This window comes from Pimephales promelas, chromosome 4, assembly GCF_988280905.1.
Source record: "Pimephales promelas chromosome 4, fPimPro1.hap1.1, whole genome shotgun sequence".
Lineage (NCBI taxonomy): Eukaryota > Metazoa > Chordata > Actinopteri > Cypriniformes > Leuciscidae > Pimephales > Pimephales promelas.
In genome coordinates this window covers 46296434-46322714 of record NC_142772.1, presented here as the reverse complement: position 1 = coordinate 46322714, position 26281 = coordinate 46296434, and the positions used below count along the sequence as shown (strand labels likewise).

General features: G+C 35.9%; 2 protein-coding genes across 8 annotated transcripts in view; both read right to left on the bottom strand.

The window, feature by feature from the left end:
• bmpr1ba (bone morphogenetic protein receptor type 1Ba) overlaps nucleotides 1-15791 on the bottom strand; it is a 72353-nt gene extending 56562 nt beyond the window's left edge. Inside the window, exon 1 of one of the 2 annotated variants that reach the window (XM_039684430.2) lies at nucleotides 15636-15791. The gene's annotated coding sequence lies outside the window, so the exon portion shown is untranslated. The remainder of the gene's footprint in view (nucleotides 1-15635) is intronic. The other variant, XM_089130604.1, reaches the window with a different exon arrangement.
• A 1521-nt stretch (nucleotides 15792-17312) lies between these two features.
• Nucleotides 17313-26281, bottom strand: part of pdlim5a (PDZ and LIM domain 5a) — a 61571-nt gene continuing 52602 nt past the window's right edge. For all 6 annotated transcript variants that reach the window (XM_089130611.1, XM_039685088.2, XM_039685089.2 and 3 more), the window contains 4 exons: nucleotides 23876-24056; nucleotides 22117-22237; nucleotides 20487-20602; nucleotides 17313-20403 (listed from right to left, as the gene is read on the bottom strand). In XM_089130611.1, the coding sequence (XP_088986737.1) occupies nucleotides 20314-20403; nucleotides 20487-20602; nucleotides 22117-22237; nucleotides 23876-24056 (508 nt within the window). In that variant the 3' untranslated portion in view covers nucleotides 17313-20313. The remainder of the gene's footprint in view (nucleotides 20404-20486; nucleotides 20603-22116; nucleotides 22238-23875; nucleotides 24057-26281) is intronic.

Here is a 26281-nt window from a genome sequence, read left to right as displayed (position 1 = left end):
GTGTTTCATGGTTTAACAAAAGACAATACAAATCTCCAAATTCATTTTCTGATGCTTTTTTTTAGTGGTGACGAGTGCCTCAGACAGGTGCACATCCTCCATTTCGAAATTACCCATAATTCTCTGCTGACGAAACTGAATGACTAAGCCAGCACACCTGTAGGAATCAAGTTTTCTGCTTTGAAAAGTTTGAACCAGCAACATATTAAATTTTCCAACATGGACTCAACGTCGTCTATGAGAATTTTTTTTGTCCTGTTTTATCATCCGCCAAGTTTAATCGCAAAAAATACACAGCAGAGAACTAGGTGTGTTTGTTAACACTCTAGAGGAAAGGGGAAAAACACACACAAACCTGCCAATGCAGTCAGTGCAACACACACACACACACACACCTCAGTCGTGCTGAACCACAGGGGAAAGACTTCACAGTGCATTGGCTTTTACGGCAGTTGGGTAAAATATTCCAGAGCTAAAATTAGCAGCAGGGCACAAAGACCCTCATTGAGAAGAACGTCTGGCACGGAAAGTAAAATCACAGTGAACCTGTCCAAACCGTAAGATAGCTCAACAGCTCCTGACGGTTTACCACAAGACCAAATCTCCAGATAAACCGTCCCGAGAGCGAGGTGAATCTGATAGCGCCTCATCGGGCTCCGAATCCGTATGATGACGCTCTAATCCTCAGCGCCGGAACACCGGTCACCTTGGAAACTCCAAGGATTCCCTCAGAAGTCCATAAGTGTGTGTGTGTGTGTGTGTCTTGCAGACATCTCTATTTCAGCGCGAGTCACTGAAGGATAATACTCACATCTCTTCTTTCCCGCTGAGCTTTAACAACATCTGTTGAAAGCTGCTATTGTTCAAGTAGATACTTCAGAACAATAGACGCCATCAGCAAAGCTTCACAACACCACTAATATCAGCCTATTACACGGTACAAATTAGTACACTGATATATGAGTTTATCTATGGTGATATCTGAAGAGCCCGTTGAACATCAACCAGCGAAAGAATGCTGAGAGTGGTTCACTCTTAAAAAAACTTCTGCTGATAATTTACTCACCCCCATGTCATCCAAGATGTCCATGTCTTTCTTTCTTCAGTCGAAAAGAAATTAATGTTTTTGATGAAAACATTGCAGGATTTTTCTCCATATAATGGACTTCAATGGGGTCCAAACGGTTCAACGTCCAAATGAGAGTTTCAGTGCAGCTTCAAAGGGCTTTAAACGACACCAGCCGAAGAATAAGGGTCTTATCTAGCGAAACGATCGGCCATTTCAAAAATAAATTAAAAAGTTTACGTTTTATAAGCACAAATGCTCGCCTTGCTCTGTTCTGTGATGCGCGTTCGTGACCCTCCTGTTTGAACTCATTCATCGAAATGAAAGAATCTTTTTTCGAGTCATTTCGTTCGTTGAACGTTTCGCAAGATAAGACCCTTATTCATCGTCTGGTGTCGTTTAAAGCCCTTTGAAGCTGCACTGAAACTCTCATTTGGACCTTGAACCGTTTGGTCCCCATTGACGTCCATTATATGTTTTTTTAAAAGTGAACTACTCCTTTAAGTTAAAAAAAAACTGCATAGAGCTGCTTTAAAGCCTAGTTCACACTACATGATTTTAAGCCTGATTTGCAGATCGTTGAGTTCGCCGACAGGTCAGGGTGTTAACGCGTGCAAATCGCTGGGATTAGCGGGCGACGAATGCTTGCTAATCTGTTAGTATGAAAGAGCCAACAACGCATCAAAGACGCTCGCAGACGCATGGCCGAGCCCAGAAAAATATCTAGATATCCAGAGCTGTCGCATGACACAACCTCACATGATGTCATGAGCTACAGCCAATCAGAGCAAGGCATGGGTTGAGGTCAGTATTCTTCGCTGGGTATTTCGCGTCATTTGCGGTTCGTTTTATCGCATCATTTTTCGTGACAAAACGTGGTTTGTAGACAAGATAGAATCGTTGGGTGACAGAATAGTTGTGAACTCATGTAGAGCGTTACCTCCTATTGCGGATCAATCACGTTGTGTCGTGTGGTGTGAATAACTCAGCAACTTGAACACTCCTGATTTCACAGAGAGCAAGTCATATAGCGTGAACCGCACAGTTCAGCCCGACCGTTTTAAAATCAAGGCTTAACATGTCCATTTTTGCCAGTTTTGACCCATTCAGGCCAATTTCTGAGCAGTTATGAGTATGATAGGGGGACATTATTGCATTTTAAAGAGGATCAGCCAATCACAGTGGCAAAGAGCCAAAGCCTCTTCCAATGACGCCACGCTTTAAAGAGAAAAAATATGATGTTGATAGATGCTGAAATTATGTCAGATGGAGGCAGCGCCATCAGTCAGGGAGAGTTTATGTGCACATGAAAATGCATCTCGGGGATGCAAGATAAATGGGTTCTGTGAGGGCTATCCGTCAGCAGTCTATAACTTTATAAGTGCATATTTGAGTAGTGTCAGGCATACACATACACACATACAGCCTTCATCACCGGTCCTGCCTCTGAGACCGGAAGTAATGAAACTCAACTAGCATAAGCACTTTAACAGACATGAGCAGTGCAGTGGGGGTGTGGCATACCGCAAGCGTGCTAAATCAATCTTAATAGCCAATCACGAACATATAAGAGCACAGCAGGGCATCTGTATAATGTCCCATGTGATAACTAGATTACAGTTTCTGCAGCAAAAGTGAATGGTGCCTGTACTAAACTTACTGCTGAGTGCATTTATTTGATCAAAAATACAGTAAAAAACAGTAATATTGTAAAATATTATTACAATTCTAAAAGAACTGTTTATTCTGTATGTTCAAATGTAATTTATTCCTGTGATTAAAGCACATGATCCTTCAGAAATCATTCTAATATTCCGATTCGCTTCTCAAGAAACATGTCTTATTATTATCAATGTTCAAAATTGTTGTGCCGCTTCATATTTTTGTGGAAACTGTGATGTATTTTTTAGGACTCTGATGAGTAGAAAAAAAGACTCAAGAATGTCTTTACTGTGAATTACATTTTTTAAATACTTCAAAAAAACGTATCGACACCCTTTAACTAACATTTAAAGTTTGTGTTTACATAATATATGTGTGTGTAGTGTGTATAATTATTTTGTATATATAAATACAGTACACACATATGCATGTATATATTCAAGAAAAATTTGTTATTAATAGGGTTGGGTATCGTTTGAATTTGAACGATTCTGATTCTGATTCCGATTCCTTGTTTCGATTCCGGTTCCTAACGATTCTCGATTCTTTTAAGAGGCAGGGTCAAAAAAGTTTAGCTAACCTTACTAACCAACGGTCTTTTTGAAGGAAATACTCCTTCTGTCACAAATACTTGTCACAAATTTTGCATTTTGCCGAGATTTCGTTATTTTTAGAAAAGTGAAGCCACACTTTGGACCGCCGACGTAAGCTATTCATGTTCGACTCGCGCGGTTATGCCTACACTTCCGGTAGACGCTTCTTCGTTGGTGTTGTTTAGCGGTTTCTTCTTCCGCTCAGCAGACTGTGAATATCGAAACTAGGAATTGAAATTTTAACTTTTGAACGATTCCGGGGAAAACGAAAAGTTAGTCCCGGTTCCAATCGATACTCGATTCTCGATACCCAACCCTAGTTATTAATATATCAAACATTTATAGTTATGTATAATATTAATTTTGTATAAAGTATATACATGCAACTATTTCTTCAAGATATACATGCATGTGTATTTATATATACAAAATAATTATAGCCTACACACTACACCCACATATATTATGTAAACACAAACTTTTATTTTGGATGCGATTAATCACGATTAATCGTTACACAGCCCTATAAATCATACATATGTGGTCTATATAAAGCGAAACTTCAATGCTTTGGTCTGAATTCCTCATTATTATAGCTCTTATACTTATGAATGTATTGCAATGGTATGTAACTGTATTGTGTTATAAGTGAAAATCGATAATTTCTCTTGTTAAAACAAGCACACTAACAAGATAAATGACTTCTGTCGACTACAGACTACAAAGGTAGTGCTAAACCATGACCACCATGTGTTTTAAGAAAGTAAAGTACTTTATTTTTATTAACGATATATACAGCTTATCGAAATGCTCTGTTCGTCGTCTCCAAAGATGGAGGAATTGATCGGCAAACCCTTCTTTATACTGGCGGAGGTTGTTGAAGTGGGAATCCTTGAAGTGCTTCGGGTCACTACATTAAACAACCGAACATTATGACTTGCCCTCTCGTAACTTCTACATCATTGAGCTTGGACTACAAAATCGGAGCGAGAAATAAAAATGGCGGATTGCTGGAAGTGTTGGGCCGGTAGTCAATGTCCTAATTTGGCAGTTCCGCTGCAAATACTGTGACGCAATTGTTCAAAATACGTCATAGAGAACAGAAAAATCTAAACAGGTTGCAAAATATGACCAAAACAGAATAAAGATAGAAACAAAGCACCTGAAGATGATAATTTCTAATTTTCTGCACTTGAAGAGTTCAGATGCAAAAGCCTCTAAATGCCATTTGAAATTTTCTTCTTTAATGACGATTTTTATCAAACTTGTATATTTAAGTTCAGTGATTTCACTTAAATGGCAATGATAATTACCTATTAATTGTTATTTAAGTGAAATTACTGAACTTAAATATACAAGTTTGATAAAAATCGTCATTAAAGAAGAAAATTTCAAATGGCATTTAGAGGCTTTTGCATCTGAACTCTTCACTTATAAACACTCCAAATATACAACAAAATGCATTTGATGGCTAAAAAAGTGGATCTCACAATCATAAAGTGCTTCTGTACACAGGCATCGAGAAAGCAAGTCATTTCTAAATTGTCTTTCTTTCTTTTATCTCTCACCTCAAAGCGGGAAAATAGGTTTGTGGGTCGTGGGGATGGGTGGTTTTACGGTATATTGCGCACAGACGTAGAAATGTGCCATTTAGACGTACTGTTTATACCACAGAAGACAAATTTGGACAGCTATGAGTGGACAAAATAGCTTTATATTAGGTAAAGCAAACGTGACTCATTCAATCCAAATCTAGAATCTTCAGTACATTTTATTACATAAATAATCATCTTTTCATTTACTTTTAAACCGAGAGTTAGGTTTAATTTCTAAAGTATCCAGAAATAGATATTACCACATGGTTATAATAGCCTATAAACCACTTTTTCCACCCAAAAAAACTGATACAGACTGCTACCGTCATAAGAAATTACTCACACCATGATATAAGATTTGGGTCACACCGCCCACCCGTAGTGGGTGGATTGCAGAGAGTATTTGCCTTTTGGACAATGGAAAAATGACTGACTTTTATGAGTGTGTGTGTGGTGTTTTATTCGGCTGGTTGCCAGATCTTTTCAGAGAGACAGTATAATACCTGACAGCCATTAATCATAAAGCGCTCCTGGGATTTAAATGGCTCAATTTCCTCTTGATCTATATCTCTTTTCAGCAAGCGATAATATCAGCCCTGCAGACACCAGTGATCTCTCTGTCACTCGCTTACACACACACACACCTGGGTCAATGGGAGGTGTGTGTGATCGTATATTACCTGAGGAATGTGCCGTGATAACATTATTTCCTGTATGATAAATCACTCAGTTGAACCTGAAGCCTTTATAGACTCGCTAAACTCCAGATTGGAGATTCTCAAATGCTTTAAATCTGTAGCTTTATCAAAAAGAGCTACTGGGGCCTGATCCCGTATAGGAAACAATATCCAGAATGAGATCTCATTACTACATCTCAATCGTTTCTCATTCTCATAGACTACGAGATTAGAGAGAACAAATTGAACGCCGTGGAACGACATGAGGGTGAGTAAATAAATTCAATAAACTTGACATTCTCCAGCAGTTTTTTTTTAATTTACAGGCTAAGGATTTTTAAAGGGGTCATGAACTGGCTTTTTAAATTTTATTATATTGTTGTTGTCTGAGGTCAATTTATGACGTTCGCTTGGTTTTTGCATTCAAAAACATCAAAATTAATAAGTAATAGGCTATTTTCTACCCTAGTTTTGAGCCTAGCTGAAAAACGCTCGGTTTTTATGGACGTCTCGCACTGAAGACTTGGAAGTGAACGCCCACTGCTGTGAGTGGAGAACAGTTTTGCATATTATAATGAGTTTCGACTTACCCGTTGGTGCATTTTGTTTTGGGAAATTGATTTGAAAACGTCCAATGTTGTAAAATGGCAACCGGAATGATTCGCCCATACATGTTCGACCCAGAGTCTGTGTGTTGCACCATTCCTGTCAGATCCAATATAGACGGCACAGCACCGTTCTTTACTCCAGTCTTGTTTACAAAACCGATCGTTTCACTAGATAAGACCCTTATTCATCGTCTGTTGTCATTTAAAGCCCTTTGAAGATGCACTGAAACTCTCATTTGGACCTTGAACCGTTTGGTGCCCAATGAAGTCCATTATATGGAGAAAAATGCTGGAATGTTTTCATCAAAAACCTTAATTTTTTTTCGACTGAAGAAAGAACGACCTTTGAAACTGCACTGAAACTCTCATTTGGACCTTGAACTGTTTGGTTCCCATTGAAGTCCATTATTTGGAGAAAATCCTGGAATGTTTTCATCAAAAACCTTAATTTTTTTTAGACGGCACAGCACTGTTCTTTACTCCAGTCTTATTTACAAAACCGATCGTTTCACTAGATAAGACCCTTATTCATCGTCTGGTGTCGTTTAAAGCCCTTTGAAGCTGCACTGAAACTCTCATTTGGACCTTGAACCGTTTGGTTCCCAATGAAGTCCATTATATGGAGAAAAATGCTGGAATGTTTTCATCAAAAACCTTAATTTTTTTTCAACTGAAGAAAGAAAGACATGGACATCTTGGATGACATAGGGGTGAGTAAATTAACAGCAAAAGTTTTTTTTTTAAAGTGAACTACTCCTTTAACTGAGGCTCTACAGCGACACATTAAAGAACCAAATATCTTTATTGTTTAAATATCTGACCAAAATTGACAGTTGAGACTTAGTTTCATTATAATTTTTCACTGCGTGAGAACATGGTGTGGAGTGAGAGCGGCATAGCTTGTCAGACATAGCAACAGTAACTAAAGGGGGCGGGTCTTTGCGAACGGTCAACTGGTAAAGTCATCTGTTGTTGCTGTTGTTGACTACACATGCGCATTGGCTAGTCCAGCATGAAAAACACTTTTTTTTCCCTCATGATTTGAGCATTTAGAAACTAAATTTATGAGACGGTTGTCGTCAGACTTCATTGATGATTTCAAATCTAAAATTTAATCATAAGCTTGGTGAATGGCTTTGGAGAATTTGATGTTTCCCCATTCAAAAGGATAGGAGCTGCACTTGCACGACTGAAATAGCTGTCTGAGAGGCGTTTCAAAGATGGCCGCCAAGCGAAATGACTTTACTTAAAAGGTTTTTGGCATACAGTAGTGCAACAACCTGCACAACTTACACTCAAAGACATCTGCACCACTTTAACACCTTTAATAAATAAGGAAAAAAAAGAATCGCCCACCGCCTACTATGAATGAACTTATTGTAACTTTGAATACAGAATCAAACTGAATCAAATCTCATTGTGAATCGAATCATCTTGAATTTGCAAAAAAAAATCGAAAATCGAAAACCTTACTCGATTCCCCTAATTACTACACCATAAATTATTTTATGTTTGAGTTTGACAAAAATGTCCATAGTAAGATGTTATTAATTTTCATAAGTTTTCCAGATCTTTAAATTATACTTTAAAAAAGTATCAAATAAAAACTTACATAAATTAATATAAAATATAAATATATATCCAGGTTTTATAAAACCATGGGAGTCCAGGTTCTTCAAAGAAAAAGAAAGTTGAAAAATAAGAAATATTTCTTAGCTGCTTTTACTTATTTCAAAGTTTTTGTCTAATTTTTAATCAATTCACCTTGAGGTCCTGGCTGCCTGGGCTAATCCATGCCAATTCTTTTCAACATGCTATGCTAACATCGAAATTGTAACTTTACACCTCGTGATTCATAATCAACCTGAAGAATCAATACTCCTCACCTTTCTAATATAAGGACGCTCCATAACCAGCCAGCTGTCAATCAGAATGCAGATCACCCGTGAAGAGAAAACACACTATCAAATACGCCCAAATCCACATGTGAAACTTTCCCTACATACTACACAAATATATAAAAGTATAAACACTAGCACATAATCCACCAATAAATATTGAACTTCTGGGCCTGATACTTCTCTTGAGTCGAATGATGCAATCAATATGACATAAACATAAATGTGTTTGAGTGAATGTGAGCTGTGGTGTCAGGGCGAGGTTGAGACTAATGAAATTTAAACAGAGACTCCCTTTGAGTCTCACACACACACACACAGCATGTCAGTGTTACATTCCTTATTATCATGCTGAACCCAAAGGAAGTAAAAATGTAAAAATTCTAAATAGCTAATGACACCCAAACACAGTGTCTACACTGCAAGAATGCTAATTTTGTTGACTTGGCACACACTAGCAGTTTAGACAGTGAGCTTTGTTGATTACGTACAGTATAACAAGAGGGTTCTTTAAAACAATTGGCAGTGTTGCTTTGTTGATTCAACCTGAAGCATTTAAAGGGGTGATGAACTGAGAAATCAAATTTTCCTTGAGCTTTTGACATCTAAGAGCTCATCATATTATAAGAATATCCTGTAAGTTTCAGAACTGAAAACGTCCTTGTTAGTCCAATAAAAGCTTTTATTGACACCAGCCCCGCAAACGACACGTTTTTAAAAGTGGGGAACCATGACGTCAAAGGGGTTAAAACCCCACCCCCGCAGAAGAAGATCAATTCCTACTTCAACACGGCTGGTTTAGCCCCGCCCACCGATTCGCACATTACACGCATAGCTAAATAACATAGATGCCTACCTCGTGATGACAAACCGGAGCTACTGACGAATACAAAATATTGTGCAGTGCCTGTTTGTGGAAGTAGACTTCCTCTGGATTCCAATAGGAATGCAAAACTTTATTTTTAATGACGTTCCAGCTGATGAGGTAAAACCGTCTGTTCGCTTCATTTCACTGAGGATTGTAAACAAGACTGGATTTGCAGACCGGTTAAGAGTAAAGAACGGTACTGTGCCGTCTATATTGGATCTGACAGGAATGGTGCAACACACGGACTCTGGGTCGAACATGTATGGGCGAATTATTCCGGTTGCCATTTTACAACATTGGAAGTTTTCAAAATAATTTCCCCCACGTTGACCGACTGGTGAGTCGAAACTCATTATAATATGCAAAACTGTTCTCCACTCACAGCAGTGGGCGTTTACTTCCAAGTCTTCAGTGAGAGACGCCCATAAAAACTGAGTGTTTTTCAGCTAGGCTCAAAACTAGGGTAGAAAATAGCCTATTACTTATTAATTTGATGTTTTTGAATGCAAAAACCAAGTGAACGTCATAATTTCACCTCAGACAACAATATAATAAAATTTAAAAAGACAGTTCATGACCCCTTTAAGATATGACACTTTTGCACACTTGCACTTCAGAGTCAAACAGCTTTGCAGAGTGTTGTTATTGTTAAAGGTACAATATGCAGGATTTTTCGCCACCAGGGGTCGCTAACCTCTTACAATAACAAAGGCATATATTGATGAAGTAAATTCCACATTAAGCTGAATTATGGATCTTGTCGTCAAGCTTATGGATCTTTTATGGATGAGTGATTTTTAAACATTATGTAGGCTTCAAAATGTATACATTGTGGATTAACTTGTAAAGATTATCTTGATAGACAAAACGTGTAACGTCCGAGTTGTCCTACAAAGTGACATCAGCACTTCGGCTCTCTATAGACGAATCCGACGAGCGTTCTGTGTAGGCTGCCATCTTGTGGCGCCGCCATTACTGAGCTGTTACACCGGCATAGACATATGCACCGGTATGTAAACAAACCTCGGTGATAACGCGAACGCACCCTTGATGACAGCTACAGCCAGGCAGAATGACTTGTTGGGTTGATGATGTTAGACAGCAGCCTCCAATCACAGATAAGGGGTACAAACGATCTTACAGATTATTTATGAAAATAGCTTGGCAAGCTAGCTAGGCTAACGTTTGCTAACGAGGAAACTATAAAAAGATCTGTCCATTTGGCAACAATAAATAAATGAATAAATGAATGAAATCAAATAACAAATTCATGTTTTTCATTTGTGTCCATTATTTATCTCATTTTCACATTGCAACGGGCAAGGGTAAGGTAACGTTACAGCAAGAAAGTATACAAAATATCGACCAACTACTGTTTTTAAACCATGGAAAGAGGTCAATATAACAGCAGGAGAACAATTATGTCACATAACGTTACATTTAGCTCAGGAAAGCCATTTAATGACCATAGCATGTTAATTGAATAGAACAAATAGCAAGAGAGGAGATTTTGCTGATCACTATATCACATATTATATTTTTTTACTTATGTCATTAAATAATTGTTATTATACGCGAATGCCCGCGTCTTGTACTCGCCCAGGAAATCTTTGTAAACCGTACGGCACCAGGGCAGTCGACCCGGGGTATTCACACCATTGAAACAATTTATAACAGAAACTGTTTACCCACTCGACATTATACAAGGGCTAACGTTGTAACGTTAGTGACAGTCGTAAATCGCGAGCTGTTTATTCCGGTGGACGCAAGTTGCAACTAAAACAATAGGAGGCAATGGCGCAACGCTACCCAGCAACAGCTCAGTAATGGCGCCCGCTTTCTTCCGGTAGTTTCGCCGGATTCGTCTATAGACTGAACACGTAATACGCATGATGTCATCCTTTTTCACAATTTTTTTTTTTTTGTAGTTTACACAGAGACGATAACTAAATCATTTTCAAAAACGTGTACTTTTGTTGCAATGTTTCAAATGCTGTTGTCATATAAATAAATGACTAAAACACACAAAGTTTCCGTTCTTAGTTGAAAAGTGTAATCACCCAATTAAACTTAATTGAAAGTCTGAAAAGTGAAATAAATAGGCTTAAGTTGAAGTATTAAAATTTATTAAAGCTATATAGTTTTTTAACTAATAAAAATAAAAGTACAAACTAAAATGAATATGCAAACGAAATATAAAAATAAAGGCTAAATAAAATAGTTATTTAATAAATAGTATAATAGTTTAAAATAAAAGAATACTGCTTATTGAACTTTTCATTTTCTGACTGGATTGTGAAAAGTGAGAGATGTACAGTTGTCTAGAGTGGTATCACAGGAAGAGCAAGTGTGTGTCAAAAAACATTAAAAATATAAATATCTGCACCACTGAATCATTCGCAATATGAGCAGTAACGTGCGTTAAAAAAATAAGCAGGGCCACTTTTCAATTCAGTTTGACTTTTCTAGTTCTTGTCAAATGTGTGTGCTTGCACTGTATGGGGTGTACTGCTACTCTCACATTCCATCTTTCCCTCTCATACACACACTCACATCTGCTGTTCGACTCTGGCTGGTCGTTGAGTCTTTCCTGCCTAGTCCCATGACGAAAGGTGGGGGGTGAGGTAAGAATTGGACGCTTTATGCCATATGGTCACACACTCTCCAACGTGAACTCCACATAACACACTGACACACAGCTGGACCTGATTAGTGCCTCCGTGCGTGTGTGTGTGTGTGTGTGTGTGTGTGTGTGTGTGTGTGTGTGTGTGTGTGTGTGTGTGTGTGTGTGTGTGTGTGTGTGTGTGTGTGTGTGTGTGTGTGTGTGTGTGTGTGTGTTCACATAGTTTCAGGTCTCTCTGTTCATCCGTGACATTGGGCCTACAGTCATATCAGTGAACTTGTTTTGATATCACACACAACGGCGATGATACTGTCCTAAAACGCATTTTCGGAATTAAAATAAAGCTTAAAATAAAATTGAATATTAGATGAACAACTTAAAATAAAAAATAAAAATGTTGCAATTAACTGAAATAAATAAGATAAAGTACTAAAATGACTAATACTGAAAAAAAATAAAGAGAAAGAGAAAGATAAGATATTAATCGCGATTAATCGCATCCAAAACAAAAGTTTGAGTACATAATATATGTGGGTGCACTGTGTATAATTATTTTGTATATATATATATATATAAATACACACACATGCATGTATATTTAAGAAACAAAATATATAAAATTTATATTTATATATAATATAAATTATATATAAATCTATATACAATATATGAAAATATTTCTTAAATATATACAAGCATGTTTGTGTATTTATATATATAAAATAATTATACACAGTGCACCCACATATATTATGTAAACACTTTTAAAACTTTTATTTTGGATGTGATTAATCGTGATTAATCGTTTGACAGCCCTAATGTAAATATACAGGCCTATATGACAAAAAACATAACAAAACAAACTAAAAATATAAAAAATGCAAATAAAGAATATTAATAAATACTATACAAATATATAGATAATACTAAAACAACGCTTTAATAAACACAAGAACATGTCCTAAGTAAATTTCCCCTCTGAAAACACGCCTGAAAAGAACAATTAATAGTCTAGTATGTAATTAATAAATCATGCTCACATCCCTCGAACCAATACACCTCCAGTGTCTTTCATTAATTGCATAAACTAATCTGTGCGCCAGTTTAATAATGAACCGGAAATATTCAAAAACTTCTCATGATAACATAAAAAGCCTCTAACGTTGTTTTGCGCCTTTAAGTATCTTTCATAATCGAAAGTGTGCTATGGCTTTGCGCCCTTACCAAATTGCAAAAAGTATATAGTCTGCTTGTGATGTGGATGATACATCATTAATGTCGGGCCAAAACCTTGTGTTCATATTTCGTCATATAAAATTAATGCTATTAGCCATCATTTACATCTCTATGTGGGTTTTACAAAAATTTAACCAATAAAAAGCATTTAAAAGAGGTTGTGACTAAACCTCATTAATCCATTGGCTCCTCAAACTGTCGTTTTTGTGTATTTGAAGATCAGAGAATATTTGCCGTCTAGTTGAAGCAAGTTTTAAATATCTTTTGTTCATCGTTTGTATTGACATCTTTTATTGACTTTCAATAAAGATGTTACATCTTTTATTGATTTTCTAAAACTGTAGCCTGGCTCCGCCCCCCAACGTACTTCCGCTCAATTTTCATTTTCCTTCAGTGCTCCGTCTGGGATTGTGCTGTATTCTTTGGTTTTCTCCGGTCAATTTTTTACCGGGCCAATCAGCGAACAGAGGGAGTGGCTGAGAACGATCACGTTGATGTCGTGCGCTATTTTGAGTCGTCATACGAAATGAAACAAAAGAAATGTACGAGACTCTGGCGGGTCCAGGCTACCAAAACTGTGCCGTGGCAAAAAAAAAAAGGTTGAGAAACGCTGATGTAGTTTTATTAGCGCATCGCTGCCTGTTTATGTAACCGCTAATTCTGCAGTTCCACAAGCGCCACCTACTGGCAAAGACTGATTTTGAATATTCACCAATATTTGACCCATATTTTTACACAGCATACAAACAGTGTTGTAAAAGTTATCGACATTTCTACATAGATAATTGGCATGGAGCTAAAAACAAATGTCTTTATGGGGTAGGGGGCCTACCGTAATGCTGTAGCGGCAGGGGCCTTTGGTTACATATCTCAAAATCCTTTGCGAAACATATACTGTATTCTAACATGTTTCTTTAACATGTTTTACAAAGAAACAAACAGCAACTTATATGCAACACAGTGAAATCAAGCTGTGTTAAACTGATGACATAGTGTGTGAACTGTGCTTGAGTCAACAATTGTTTCTAGTGTTCAAGAAAAACATGGTTCATAAAAGTCAAAAATCAAGATGTCTAATGGACACAAACAGTCCAACTCCTCTATTATCCCTAGAGAAAGTGGCTCCTGTTGGGATTACTCTCTAAGTGCTGAAAGAGTAGAGGCTATCAAGATAGTGTGAGTTAACTCCTTATCAGAGCGGTTAAAAGTTTCTGTCGCTGTATCATATTCCCACCAGACGTGTCCCGGACACCATATATCATGACAAAATCACCACTGCAAACCCATCCAGTTTGTTAAAGGAATATTCTGGTTTCATGACAAGTTGAGCTCAATCCACAGCATTTGTGGCATAATGTTGATTACCACCACCTAAAAATATATATTTATCTCCAACTTTCCCTCCTTTTCCTACTTACCATGAAATCAAAATGGACAATTCTTGTTTTTAATGGACTATTGCAATGTTTATTGTAAATGATTTATCAATGCACATCATTATTTTTTTAAGATTTATCATGTGCACTTATTATCTTGAATCAATATAACTTCTCTATGCATCTCTTCTGACATGTTTAATGTTATCACTGTAAAAAGCACTATATAAATAAAGTGACTTGACTTCACCGGCGCGAGGGCGGGACAATAACCTCTTCCCAAAACCTGTCATTCACATGAGATGGTACCAGCAATAGCAAACCACAACTATTCAGTACACTTCCAATGAACAAAATTAAGTCCCGTTCTACATTTTTTCTTGTTTGTGAAGCCATTTCAATCGGATATGCATCTTAGAGAAGAAAAAACTTCCTTTAAAATGGACACTGTTTCAATAGTATATCCACATGACACAAACGATATGCATCTTAATGTGAAAAAAATGGCAAATGAACTTAAACTAATAGCCTATCTAATATTACAACTTCATCGCCATGACTGTGCAACACTATAAACCGTAACATGACTGTAAAAATGAAGCTTCACATAATTGAAATAAAAATCACTAAATGTTTTGAGAAGTTTTAAATTATAAAATAATACTCTATTTTAACTTAATAATCAGTTAGAAGAATGTCCCACTGTTTGTCTGACCAATGGAAGACATTTTTATGTATTTGAAATATTGCAAAAAAGTGTAAAATGCAAACTATCATGAAATCAAGCGCATTTGACAAGGCAACAATCTTCAGTCTTCCCTCACAAATTAAGTCTGTGGTGATACCATACAATGATGTATCAGATATGCCATGGTATTATGATTTACACCATGGCACTAAATATTTACTATACTCATCCACATTTATTCATCAACATATGTGTACTCTGCAATATAATAATAAGAATACCAATAATAACCATCCCAAAAAAAAAACCATAGCCTATTTCAACATTACATGGATCATGTTGTTCAAAAACACAGTAGGCTATAGTGAAAAGTGTTGGTTTCATATATAAACACTAACTCTATATATAACAATTATTTATCATGGTAACCATAGATTATCATCATGTAGATCACATAGGCTAAGTTAATAAGAGATCTCCTCTAAAGTATGTTCTCCGGATGTATAGAGTAAGTTAGTAACTTAGGCTAGTAGTATTTCGGCGGAAATGTACCATGGTAAAACCTTTAGTGTAAAGTGCTACCTAAAACAAGAGCATCTACGAATCGTCATCAGGACGAACCGATTTAACATTAACGTTATATTTCGTGAAAATCAATCGCAGTTTCTGTTAGATATAGCGCTACACGAGACAGATATGCTCACTTCCCCCGGTTCAAAAAGATGTTGATTCACTGGATTCTTACCCGCTCTGAAGAGAGAAAGTCCCCGTGAGTTGTTGTAGTAAAACACTCTGTCCGTGTGAAGAAGAAGTGAATGATGTGTCAGTTCAACACAAACGTCTTCACTCTTCAGCGTTCGTCAACATCAGCAGCTTGAGACGCGCGCGCTCGTCACACCACGGACACGCGCTGACAGACAAACTCACCTACTTAGTTTGGTGGGTTGGTCAGATGATTAAAAAAAAAAAAATTACATACATTTTACTTTTATTTTAAAATTGCCTATATGTTAATGTTAATAATGAAGCAGTCTTCCAATTTGGAAGACTGCTTCATTATTACTTAAAAATAACTTATAGGCCTATATATACACTGTAAAAAATATTTTCAAGATTTGTTATCACAACATATTTTCTTTTGTCAAATCAACTTTATGATAATTTATTTAGTTGAGATAACTTATTATTTTGAGTTTCTGATGGTTAAATTAATCTACTTCATTGTATTAACTCACTTTTTCCAGTTCAATCAACTTAAAATTTTAAGGCAACCCAGGTTACTTACTTTTTTAAGTTAAACCAACAATATTTTTTTACAGTGATATGTGTGTGTGTATCAGTATATATAGTGTGTATATATATACACACACAATTTATAGCATGTGTACTTATCTTTGCTTGTCAAATAAGCATATCTCACTCATCAATACATTTTTGTATTTGTTCATATCATTCAGCCACCTCATTCAGACCAGTGTGAAGAGAGAGGATGAGAAGAAAAGACAGAAAACCAGAGAAGGTGTTCTTTGTGGCCTTAGTGAATGTCTCATTCATGTGTGTAGCAGAGGTCACGACCCCTGAGCTCCTGTTCTGGTGTGAGTTACGGACATTACAGCCAAACTACTCACCTGAGAGAGAAATACAGACAGAGACACACATAACAGCAATGTACTGTATATTGAGGAAAATGCTGTTGCCAGGGTGTTGCTATGCAGTTGTGGTGCTTTCCTGTCCAAAAGAATCCGCATTCAAGTCACAATATTGTGATCAGTTCAGCTGTCAGATATATGGCAGATAAGTCATCTTTGGGATTTGTTGCCCATTTTTCAGGTTGATCACAGTGAAGTAAAAGCACACCTCTCTTCAATCAGACACATGATTCGAGAAATCATCGAAACACTGCAGTTTGAGATCAAACTCTGAGCTGAGGTTTTATATTTAGTGTTATGACTAACCCCAAGCATGAGCAATAACAGTGATGCTGCCTTGGAAGGTGTCATTAAAATAAACATGGAAGAATTGACTCTCCTTTTGACATTTAAAAAGGATTTTGGTACAATAAAAGCGCAATATAAATAAAATGTATTATTATTATTATATTGGAGAAATGGACAGAGTAGCTAAACAATAATCAATATCTGTGAATCTGTATACCTCAAAAACAGTATTTATTCCCCTTGTTCGGTTTAGTTTCCATTTTTTCTATCCGTAAAACATTTTCTTGAAAATTGAATGCTAAAAATTTACTCAAAATTCAAAAATAAATAACTAAACTTATAGTAAAAGTATAGTATACAAGTAAAAAGTTAAACAAAAAAAATGCCATTAATGTACAGTTCTCCATACAAGTTTTGTTATACATTTTCTGCTTGAGTGAGAATTAGAATAGTTACAAATAAGAGTTGAAATAATGAATTAAGAATGAAAGATGGCAAAGTGTTGACATTTAATTTTTTTTTAAACTTGTATAAAAGCACAGTTTTAACAGTGTTACAAAAACAGAAATCATTAAAAGTGCAAATCAAAAAAACAAAACAATAAACATAAAAACAAGCACATGATACAGTAAACGCAAAGTTGCCCACTATCCCAGAGCATGAAATAAATACGTTCCCCTTTAAAGGAGTAGTTCACTTTTTAAAAAAAACTTTTGCTGATAATTTACTCACCCCCATATCATCCAAGATGTCCATGTCTTTCTTCAGTCGAAAAGAAATTTGATGAAAACATTCCAGGATTTTTCTCCATACAATGCACTTTAATGGGAACCAAACGGTTCAAGCTTCAAGATTCAAACTACAAACTGTTCAAAGGGCTTTAAACGATTCCAGACGATGAATAAGGGTCTTATCAAGTGAAACGATCGCTCATTTAAAAAATAAATAATGTTAGGTTTTATAAACTCAAACGTTCGCCTTGCTCTGTTCTGTGTGACTCTACTGTTCAAACTCGTTCATCAAAATGAACAAATCTTTTTTCGAGTCATTTGGTTCATTCAACGAACGAAATGAAGGAATTGACAATTTTTAATTGGAAAAAGATTTGTTCATTTTGATAAACGAGTTCGAACAGGAGAGTCACGAACGCGCATCACAGAACAGAGCAAGGCATGCATTTGTGCTTGTAAAACTTAAACTTTGTTATTTTTCTTTTTAAATGAGCGATCGTTTCGCTTGATAAGACCCTTATTCATCATCTGGAATCGTTTAAAGCCCTTTGAACAGTTTGCAGTTTGCACTGAAACTGTCTTTTGGACCTTGAACCGTTTGGTTCCCATTGAAGTCCATTATATGGAGAAAAATCCTGGAATGTTTTCATCAAAAACCTTAATTTCTTTTCGACTGATGAAAGAAAGACATGGACATCTTGGATGACATGGGGGTGAGTAAATTATCAGCAAAAGTTTTTTTAAAAGTGAACTACTCCTTTAATTCACTTTTCCAAATGCATATGATGTTCCTTCTTCTGTGAAACAAAAGGCGCAGTCTGAAAATGACACAAAAAAGCACCGACCATTTTCTGCTATAAACCCGTTATGTGTTCCCTTCAAAAAGTTCATAATTACCCCTTTTCCACTGGTTCGGAACTGGTGCTGGTTCAAGGTTGGTTCAACTCTTCTCAGTTTGTTTTTCCACTGACTAGAGAACCCAGCGAATGACGTAGTTACGTCACTGTGTACACTCTTAAAAGAAAAGGTTCTATATAGAACCTTAAAATGTTCTATCAGCGCTACGTATTTGGAACCCCTAAAAGGTTCTATACACTCTTAAAAAGGGTTCCTCTGGGTTCTATATAGAACCCTGGGGTTCCGTACTTGGCCAATAGAACCTTTTACCAAAAAAAAATGGAACCATTTTGGAGTTCCATATATGAAGCGGGGGATGGAACCATTTCTGGTTCTAAATAGAACCATTTCTTCTAAGAATGTACGTTGCCATATTTGGCGAAAGTCTTGGCTTTCCCTGAAACGCTTGCGACAAATTTAAGCATAGCAATTACAATAGCGGACGACATCGTCTTTCTGCAAATGTTTCTCCTGGCTTTGCGATCCTATATTGGGGTCAGACTATCTTTCTACTAGCACTGTTTTTAGCAATGGTGGTCACAACCTTTCCCGTCGTGTTGTTGGTCACCCCACCCCCAGCCCCCAACGTAAGGGTGACGTGGTAAAAAAAACGGTTCTCTACAGTTCTAGTCCAGCAAAGAGTTGGTGCCGCTTTGGAACCAACTTTCCTGTCCGAGAACCGGTTCTTTGGCTGTCGAAATGAGGCTCTCAAAATGCTTCGGTGGAAAAGGGGCGAATAAGATCGTAAAACTAATCCATATGAATTGAGCGGTTTCAGCGACTCGACCGCTTTGATTGAATTTAGGCTTTTAGACATCATCAGCTGAACGGATAAACTGATGGTGAATGTGATTTCACCAACACAACATCTTTGTCAATGTCAAGTTTAGGCTTACAACCAGGGTTAGGTGCTTCTACATCAGTGTTATTCGCCATCATTTCCCTCTATTATAGGTTGGATTAGGTTTAGGGATAGGGTTTGCACTACATTTTCAGACAGGAATGTTGTTCCAGGAACATGTTTTACTTGGCAAAATCACGGTGACCGTAAATGCATCTACACACTAGTCGCTTTCAATGCCTCACTGTTTACAATCATGCTCTTGCAAACTATTCTCACTCGAACCTTCCAACTTGTAGATTTTAAAGAAAGATTTGTTGTAAACTTATGGTGGTGGCGTTTAAGTTATTCATTCTTGGTGTAGTTTGTTTAGCTTTTGCTTCTGGTGATTGGATTAAGGCTTCAAAATTCATAAAATTGGTGTTCATTTTGGTCACAGAGCTTATAATCCTGAAGCCAATAGAACAATACTGGCTTTTTGACGAAGAAGGGAACCAAAGTGATGCGAACTTCTGCGTTGACCTACAAAAATACATCATAACAGCAACACAACATTAGATAAATGAATGTGCATTTACTCTCAAGTATGTTCTCATTCCAATTGTCTTGGTCCACTGTAAAAAATATTGTTTTTTAACTAAAAAAGGAAGTGTTCATGCTTCCTTTAAAATTTGAAGTTTAGTCAACTCAAATATCTAAGTTGTCACTTAGTACAACTTCACTTTTCAAGTTGACTAAACTTACAATTTTAAAGCAGCACGAACACTTACTTTTTTAAGTTGAAACAACCTTTTTTTATATATATAGTGCATTTTATAAATGTATGTGAAGTGAGAAGGTTAAAAGAGAGAAAAGCAAAAGAAAAGATGAAGAAACAACACATAAAGAGTTTCAAACAGCAGCTCTCACACTTCACTTCAAACCTCATCAGAACTGCTTTTACTTTGAGTATGTGATATTTATATTGTTGTAAATATGCGTTCTTTACATTTTTTTGCACATACTTCAACAGTGTTTTTATATTTTGAGAGTCTGAGCGTGTTTCTTGCAAAGCGGTTTGTTCTTTTTGGAGAAGAAGGTCTGTCCCTCCAGACTGACACTGCAAACCTAAAAAAAGAACAACAGACACGCATCACACAACACTCAACGAATACCCTAACACTCTCAGACAAACCTGAACACACACGTACTGAGCACACGAAGCAGGTGTCGTGCCAGGTGCCGCCCAGGGCCTCTAGAAACTTGTCTCCTGCTTCTATTGGGAAATCACAGCCACGGCAACCCGTCCCAAACAGACTGTAGTAATCTGAAGACACAATTACAAAACACTTTCAACGACTTTATCTAAAGTGCTCAGAGACACTTATGTTGAATCTGCATTTAACCAAAAACCCATTGGATTCCAGATGGCTGCAAAATGTCTATTTTAAAATTTTAGGTTGCACTAATATTTTGCATTATTTTGCAGTTTTTTTAATCAAATAAATGTAGCCTTGGTGAGCATAAGAGAACTCTTTCATAAACATTAAAACATCTTCCAGACTCTTTTGATCAGTAAAGTAGCTCAGATCATTTGGTCTCGGCAGAAATGTTCCCACTTAAACCTCTGCTGCAGACTATGAGATCTTTGGAAATGTGAGAACAATTCAAGACTTTGTTATTATTCTTTTGAAAGCACAAGTCTTTTTTAGGAGAAACATCTGAGAAGTTGGAGACTGTCTAAGAGAAATAATTGCGATATTAAAAACACATAATTGTGTGTGATCTTCTTATTTTGCTATTATTTTGTAGCTGAAATTTTCTATATTGAGGGAAGCTGCCAACATTCCCCATGAAAAAATAAATTAAATATTGTCTTAAAGGAGTAGTTCACTTATTAAAAACTTTTGCAGATAATTTACTCACCCCCATGTCATCCAAGATGTCCATGTCTTTCTTTCTTCAGTCGAAACGAAATTAAGGTTTTTGATGAAAACATTCCAGGATTTTTCTTCATATAATGGACTTCAATGGGGTCCAAACGGTTCAAGGTCCAAATGAGAGTTTCAGTGCAGCTTCAAAGGGCTTTAAACGACACCAGACGATGAATAAGGGTCTTATCTAGCGAAACGATCGCTCATTTAAAAAATAAATAAAAAAGTTGAAGTTTTATAAGCACAAATGCTCGCCTTGCTCTGTTCTGTGATGCGCGTTCCTGACTCTCCTGTTCGAACTCGTTCATCAAAATGAACGAATCTTTTTTCGAGTCATTTGGTTCATTCAACGAACGAAATGACTCGAAAAAAGATTTGTTCATTTTGATGAACGAGTTCAAACGGAAAGTCATGAAAGCCCTTTGAAGCTTCACTGAAACTCTCATTTGGAACTTGAACCGTTTGGTCCCCAGTAAAGTGCATTATATGGAGAAAATCCTGGAATGTTTTCATTAAAAACCTTAATTTCTTTTCTTTCGAAGAAAGAAAGACATTGACATCTTGGATGACATGGGGGTGAGTAAATTATCAGAAAAAGTTTTTTTTAAAAGAGAACCACTCCTTTAATGTAAATGTATTAACCACATAATGTACTAAATTAAAGCTCTATATTACTGCCATATAGACATTACTTTGATACACTCATCTCTTACTTAAGATTGAAACAAGCTAATTTGAAACAAATGTTGCAGCTTTGAACCATATTTACTGTAAAAAGCGCTATACAAATAAACTTGACTTGAATTGAATTTAATGCAGAAAGGTTTGTGTGGGAGTTAGTTGGTCTAAAATACCATTAGCTCAGTATTAAAAAGCAATAGAAGTCTATAGAAAGACAAACAAACACCTCTCTCGCAGTATGGCTCTCCATCCTCGAGGTGAAAAGTATCGTTTCTTATCGGTTGCTGACAGGATGCACAGAGGAAGCAATACACGTGCCAGGTCTGCTTGAGTGCATTGATCACTTCCTGTTAAAACACATCATCATTATGGTTACACAAGACACATATACTACCATTCAAACGTTTTGGGTCGGTACGATTACTTTATGTTATTGAAAATAGTGTCTTATGCATTTAATTTAAAAATATAGATATATTGTGAAATATTACTGCCATTTAAAATGGTTTACATTTTGAAATGCAATTTATTAAATTACTTTCAGCATCATTACTCCATGTCTTCAGGGTCACATGATCTTTCAGAAATCAGAATGTGCTGATTTACGTAAGCGTATTGCATTCACTTGAGGAAACAAAATCTACTCTGTTTTTTCTGAATTAACGAGTGAATTATCTCAGAATTATGAGATAATTTTCCATGGAAAATGTTTTGCTCTTTTTCTGAATTAACGAGTTAATTATCCCATAATTATGAGAACATTTTTCATGGAAAAAAGTTTTTGCTCTGTTTTTCTGAATTAACGAGTTAATTATCTCACAATTACAAAATAATTTTCCATGGAAAAAAAGTTTTTGCTCTGTTTTTCTGAATTAACGAGTTAATTATCTCAGAATTACAAAATTATATTTCATGGAAAAAAAGTTTTTGCTCTGTTTTTCTGAATTAACGAGTTAATTATCTCAGAATTACAAAATAATTTTTCATGGAAAAAGTTTTTGCTCTGTTTTTCTGAATTAACGAGTTAATTATCTCAGAATTACAAAATACTATTTCATGGAAAAAAAGTTTTTGCTCTGTTTTTCTGAATTAACGAGTTAATTATCTCAGAATTACAAAATTATATTTCATGGAAAAAAAGTTTTTGCTCTGTTTTTCTGAATTAACGAGTTAATTATCTCAGAATTACAAAATAATTTTTCATGGAAAAAGTTTTTGCTCTGTTTTTCTGAATTAACGAGTTAATTATCTCAGAATTACAAAATACTATTTCATGGAAAAAAAGTTTTTGCTCTGTTTTTCTGAATTAACGAGTTAATTATCTCAGAATTACAAAATTATATTTCATGGAAAAAAAGTTTTTGCTCTGTTTTTCTGAATTAACGAGTTAATTATCTCAGAATTATGAGATAACTTTTCATGGAAAAAAGTTTTCAATTTTCTGAATTTATGAGTTTTTGAGATAATCAAGTCATTAATTCAAAAAAGCAAACATTTTTTCCATGAAAAATGATCTTATTAGTTAAAAAATTAATTCAAATTATCTGAGATAATTCAGAAAAACAGAGTAGATTTATTTTCTCATTCACTTTATTTCCAAGTGAATGCAATACGCTTCCGTACTGATTTGCTTCTCAACATTTATTTTTATCAACGTTGAAAACAGTTGTGCTGCTTAATATTTTGGTGGAAACTGAATCTTTGATGAATATAAAGTCTGAAAGAACAGCATTTATTTTAAAAACAAATCTTTTGTCACTTCTGATACATGTAAAATCAATCAAACATCTTACTGAACCTAAACTTTTGAACGGTAGTGTGCACGCACATAAAATGAAGAAAAGAATGTTCAAACAGTCCTAAAAGACGTATTAATGTCTCTCTGTGTGTGAATATATTTGTATAGCCGAGCCAAAAGCTCAAGCGTTTGACAGGCAGTTAGAGATTGAGTATATTTCATGTTTATGAAACACACAGTCACGGACCCCCAGGATTTTGTGCTGGCAGCGTGAGCATGTCGGAGCGAAGAACTCTTCGTAGCAGTGTTGGCAGTAGACAGAGCCCTGTTCCTCCACAAACCCCAGCTCGCTCAGAGACACGCTGCAGTGAGCGCATGTGAACTCCTCCGGGTGCCAGGATTTACCCATCGCCATCAGGAACGGCCCCCTGAAACATAGCATAAAACACACACTCACATCAAACAGAAATACAGATTTGTATGGTAGCTTGTTTCCGCCAATAAATAAAAAATAAAAAATAAATAATTGCGACTTTTTATCTTACAATTGCGAGAATTGAAGTCAGAATTGTGAGAAATAAAAGTCGCAATATCGAGATGTAAAGTCGCAATTCTAAGAAATAAAGTCGCAATTGCGAGATATAAAGTCACAATTATGAGAAATAACGTTGCAATTGCGAGATGTAAACTCACAATTCTAAGAAATTAAGTCGCAATTGCGAGAAATAAAGTCACAATTATGAGAAATAAAGTCGCAATTGCGAGATATAAAGTCACAATTATGAGAAATAAAGTCGCAATTGCGAGATGTAAACTCACAATTCTAAGAAATAAAGTTGCAATTGCGAGATATAAAGTCACAATTATGAGAAATAAAGTAGCAACTGCGAGAAATAAAGTCGCCACAATTCTAACTTTTTTTCTCACAATTGTGAGTTTACATCTTGCAATTCTGACTTTATAGCACATAGTTGCGAGTTTATATCTCGAAATTCTGACAACCTTTCTCAGAATTGTGAGATATAAAAACTCGCAATTGCGAGTTATCAGGCCAATTCTAAGGGGCCTGATAACTCTTTTGATAACAATTTTCCCCACAGAATAATTTATATCTCGCATTTCTGACTTTATAACACACAATTGCGAATTTATATCAATCAATTCGGACTTTATATCTCACAATTCTCCCTTTTTTTTCTCACAATTGTGACTTTATATCACACAATTCTGACTATATCTCCCAATTCGGACTTTGTATCTCACAATTCTAACTTTTTTTACTCACAATTGTGACTTTATATCATGCAATTCGGACTTTATGTCTCACAATTCTGGCTTTATAACACGCAATTGCGACTTTATATCAATCAATAAAGTCCGAATTGCGAGATGTAAACTCGCAATTGTGAGAAAAAAAGTCAGAATTGTGAGATAAAGTCGCAATACCTTTTGTTTTTTGCATTATGTGGCGGAAACAAGCTTCCATACATTTGTGCTATTGTACAGTGGGTGAATATTATGTTGTGACATAGCCTAATTTTTGGACCAATTTGCAATTATTCCAATTATTCTGGTAAAGGAAACCTAGATGTTAAGAGACTAATAAGCCACCAATCACAGTCTGTTTTGCTTATACAATATTTATTTTGTAAATTCCCCATAGAAGGTACGCTTTGCTGGATTAGCCCTTTACCTTCAAAGCACTTCAGTGGACATGAAATTATGCTGATTTTTTTTTTTTTTTTTTTTTACATCTATTAGAGACACACACACACACACATATATACAGTTTATATATATATATATATATATATACACATAACACATTATACATAACATATACATAACAGTACACTCATATCTCAAATACACTCATAAATAAGTTGTATTTATATGTAAGACCAACTTGAGCTGAATACAACATTATACGTAAACACACTATAGCAAATCTCAATACTCGCTTATATCATCACAAAATGTAAACTATGTTATTGCCCAGCTCTAATCTGCATAATGTGATAAGTGAAGATATTAACATAATATAAACATTAGCATCATGATTTTCAGTAAATCTGCTTTGAAACAGTGTGTATTGTGAAAACTGCTAAACAAATATGCCAATATATAATTGGATTATTTCTGGCACGTAAATTACACACTTCCCCTTTAATCACTAACGGCTTCGGGAAAAAAAAATCTGAATATCAGAGGTAATTTAGTGTGCTAGTGAAACTGAGAATCTGTGTGTGTGTGTGTGTGTGTGTGTTTCAGTCTGGTGTAATGCTTACTCTCATGTGGAATAAATATTCAGGGTTTAATTTGCTAAATGAAGGCTCTGTGAGAAGAGACTGATCCTAATTACTAATAACCACACACACACAGGTAACAAAGTCTACACTTTCCCATCTCTTTTGCCGCCGTGAGTGTGTGGTATCTGGTGTGTGTTACACAGGTGTGTGTTTCTTGTTAGATAAGGTGGTCTGTGAAAGTAAGAGGTGAGTTTAGAGTGACTATTGTTATTAAATATCGCTCTTAAGCTAATCATCTCATTTTCAAAGTGAAAGAGAGGAAAGATGGAGAAACAGAAGCTCCAGTTCAAAACTTTTTATCAAGAACTATTTATCTATGAAGGAAATGAATGGGATTTAAACTT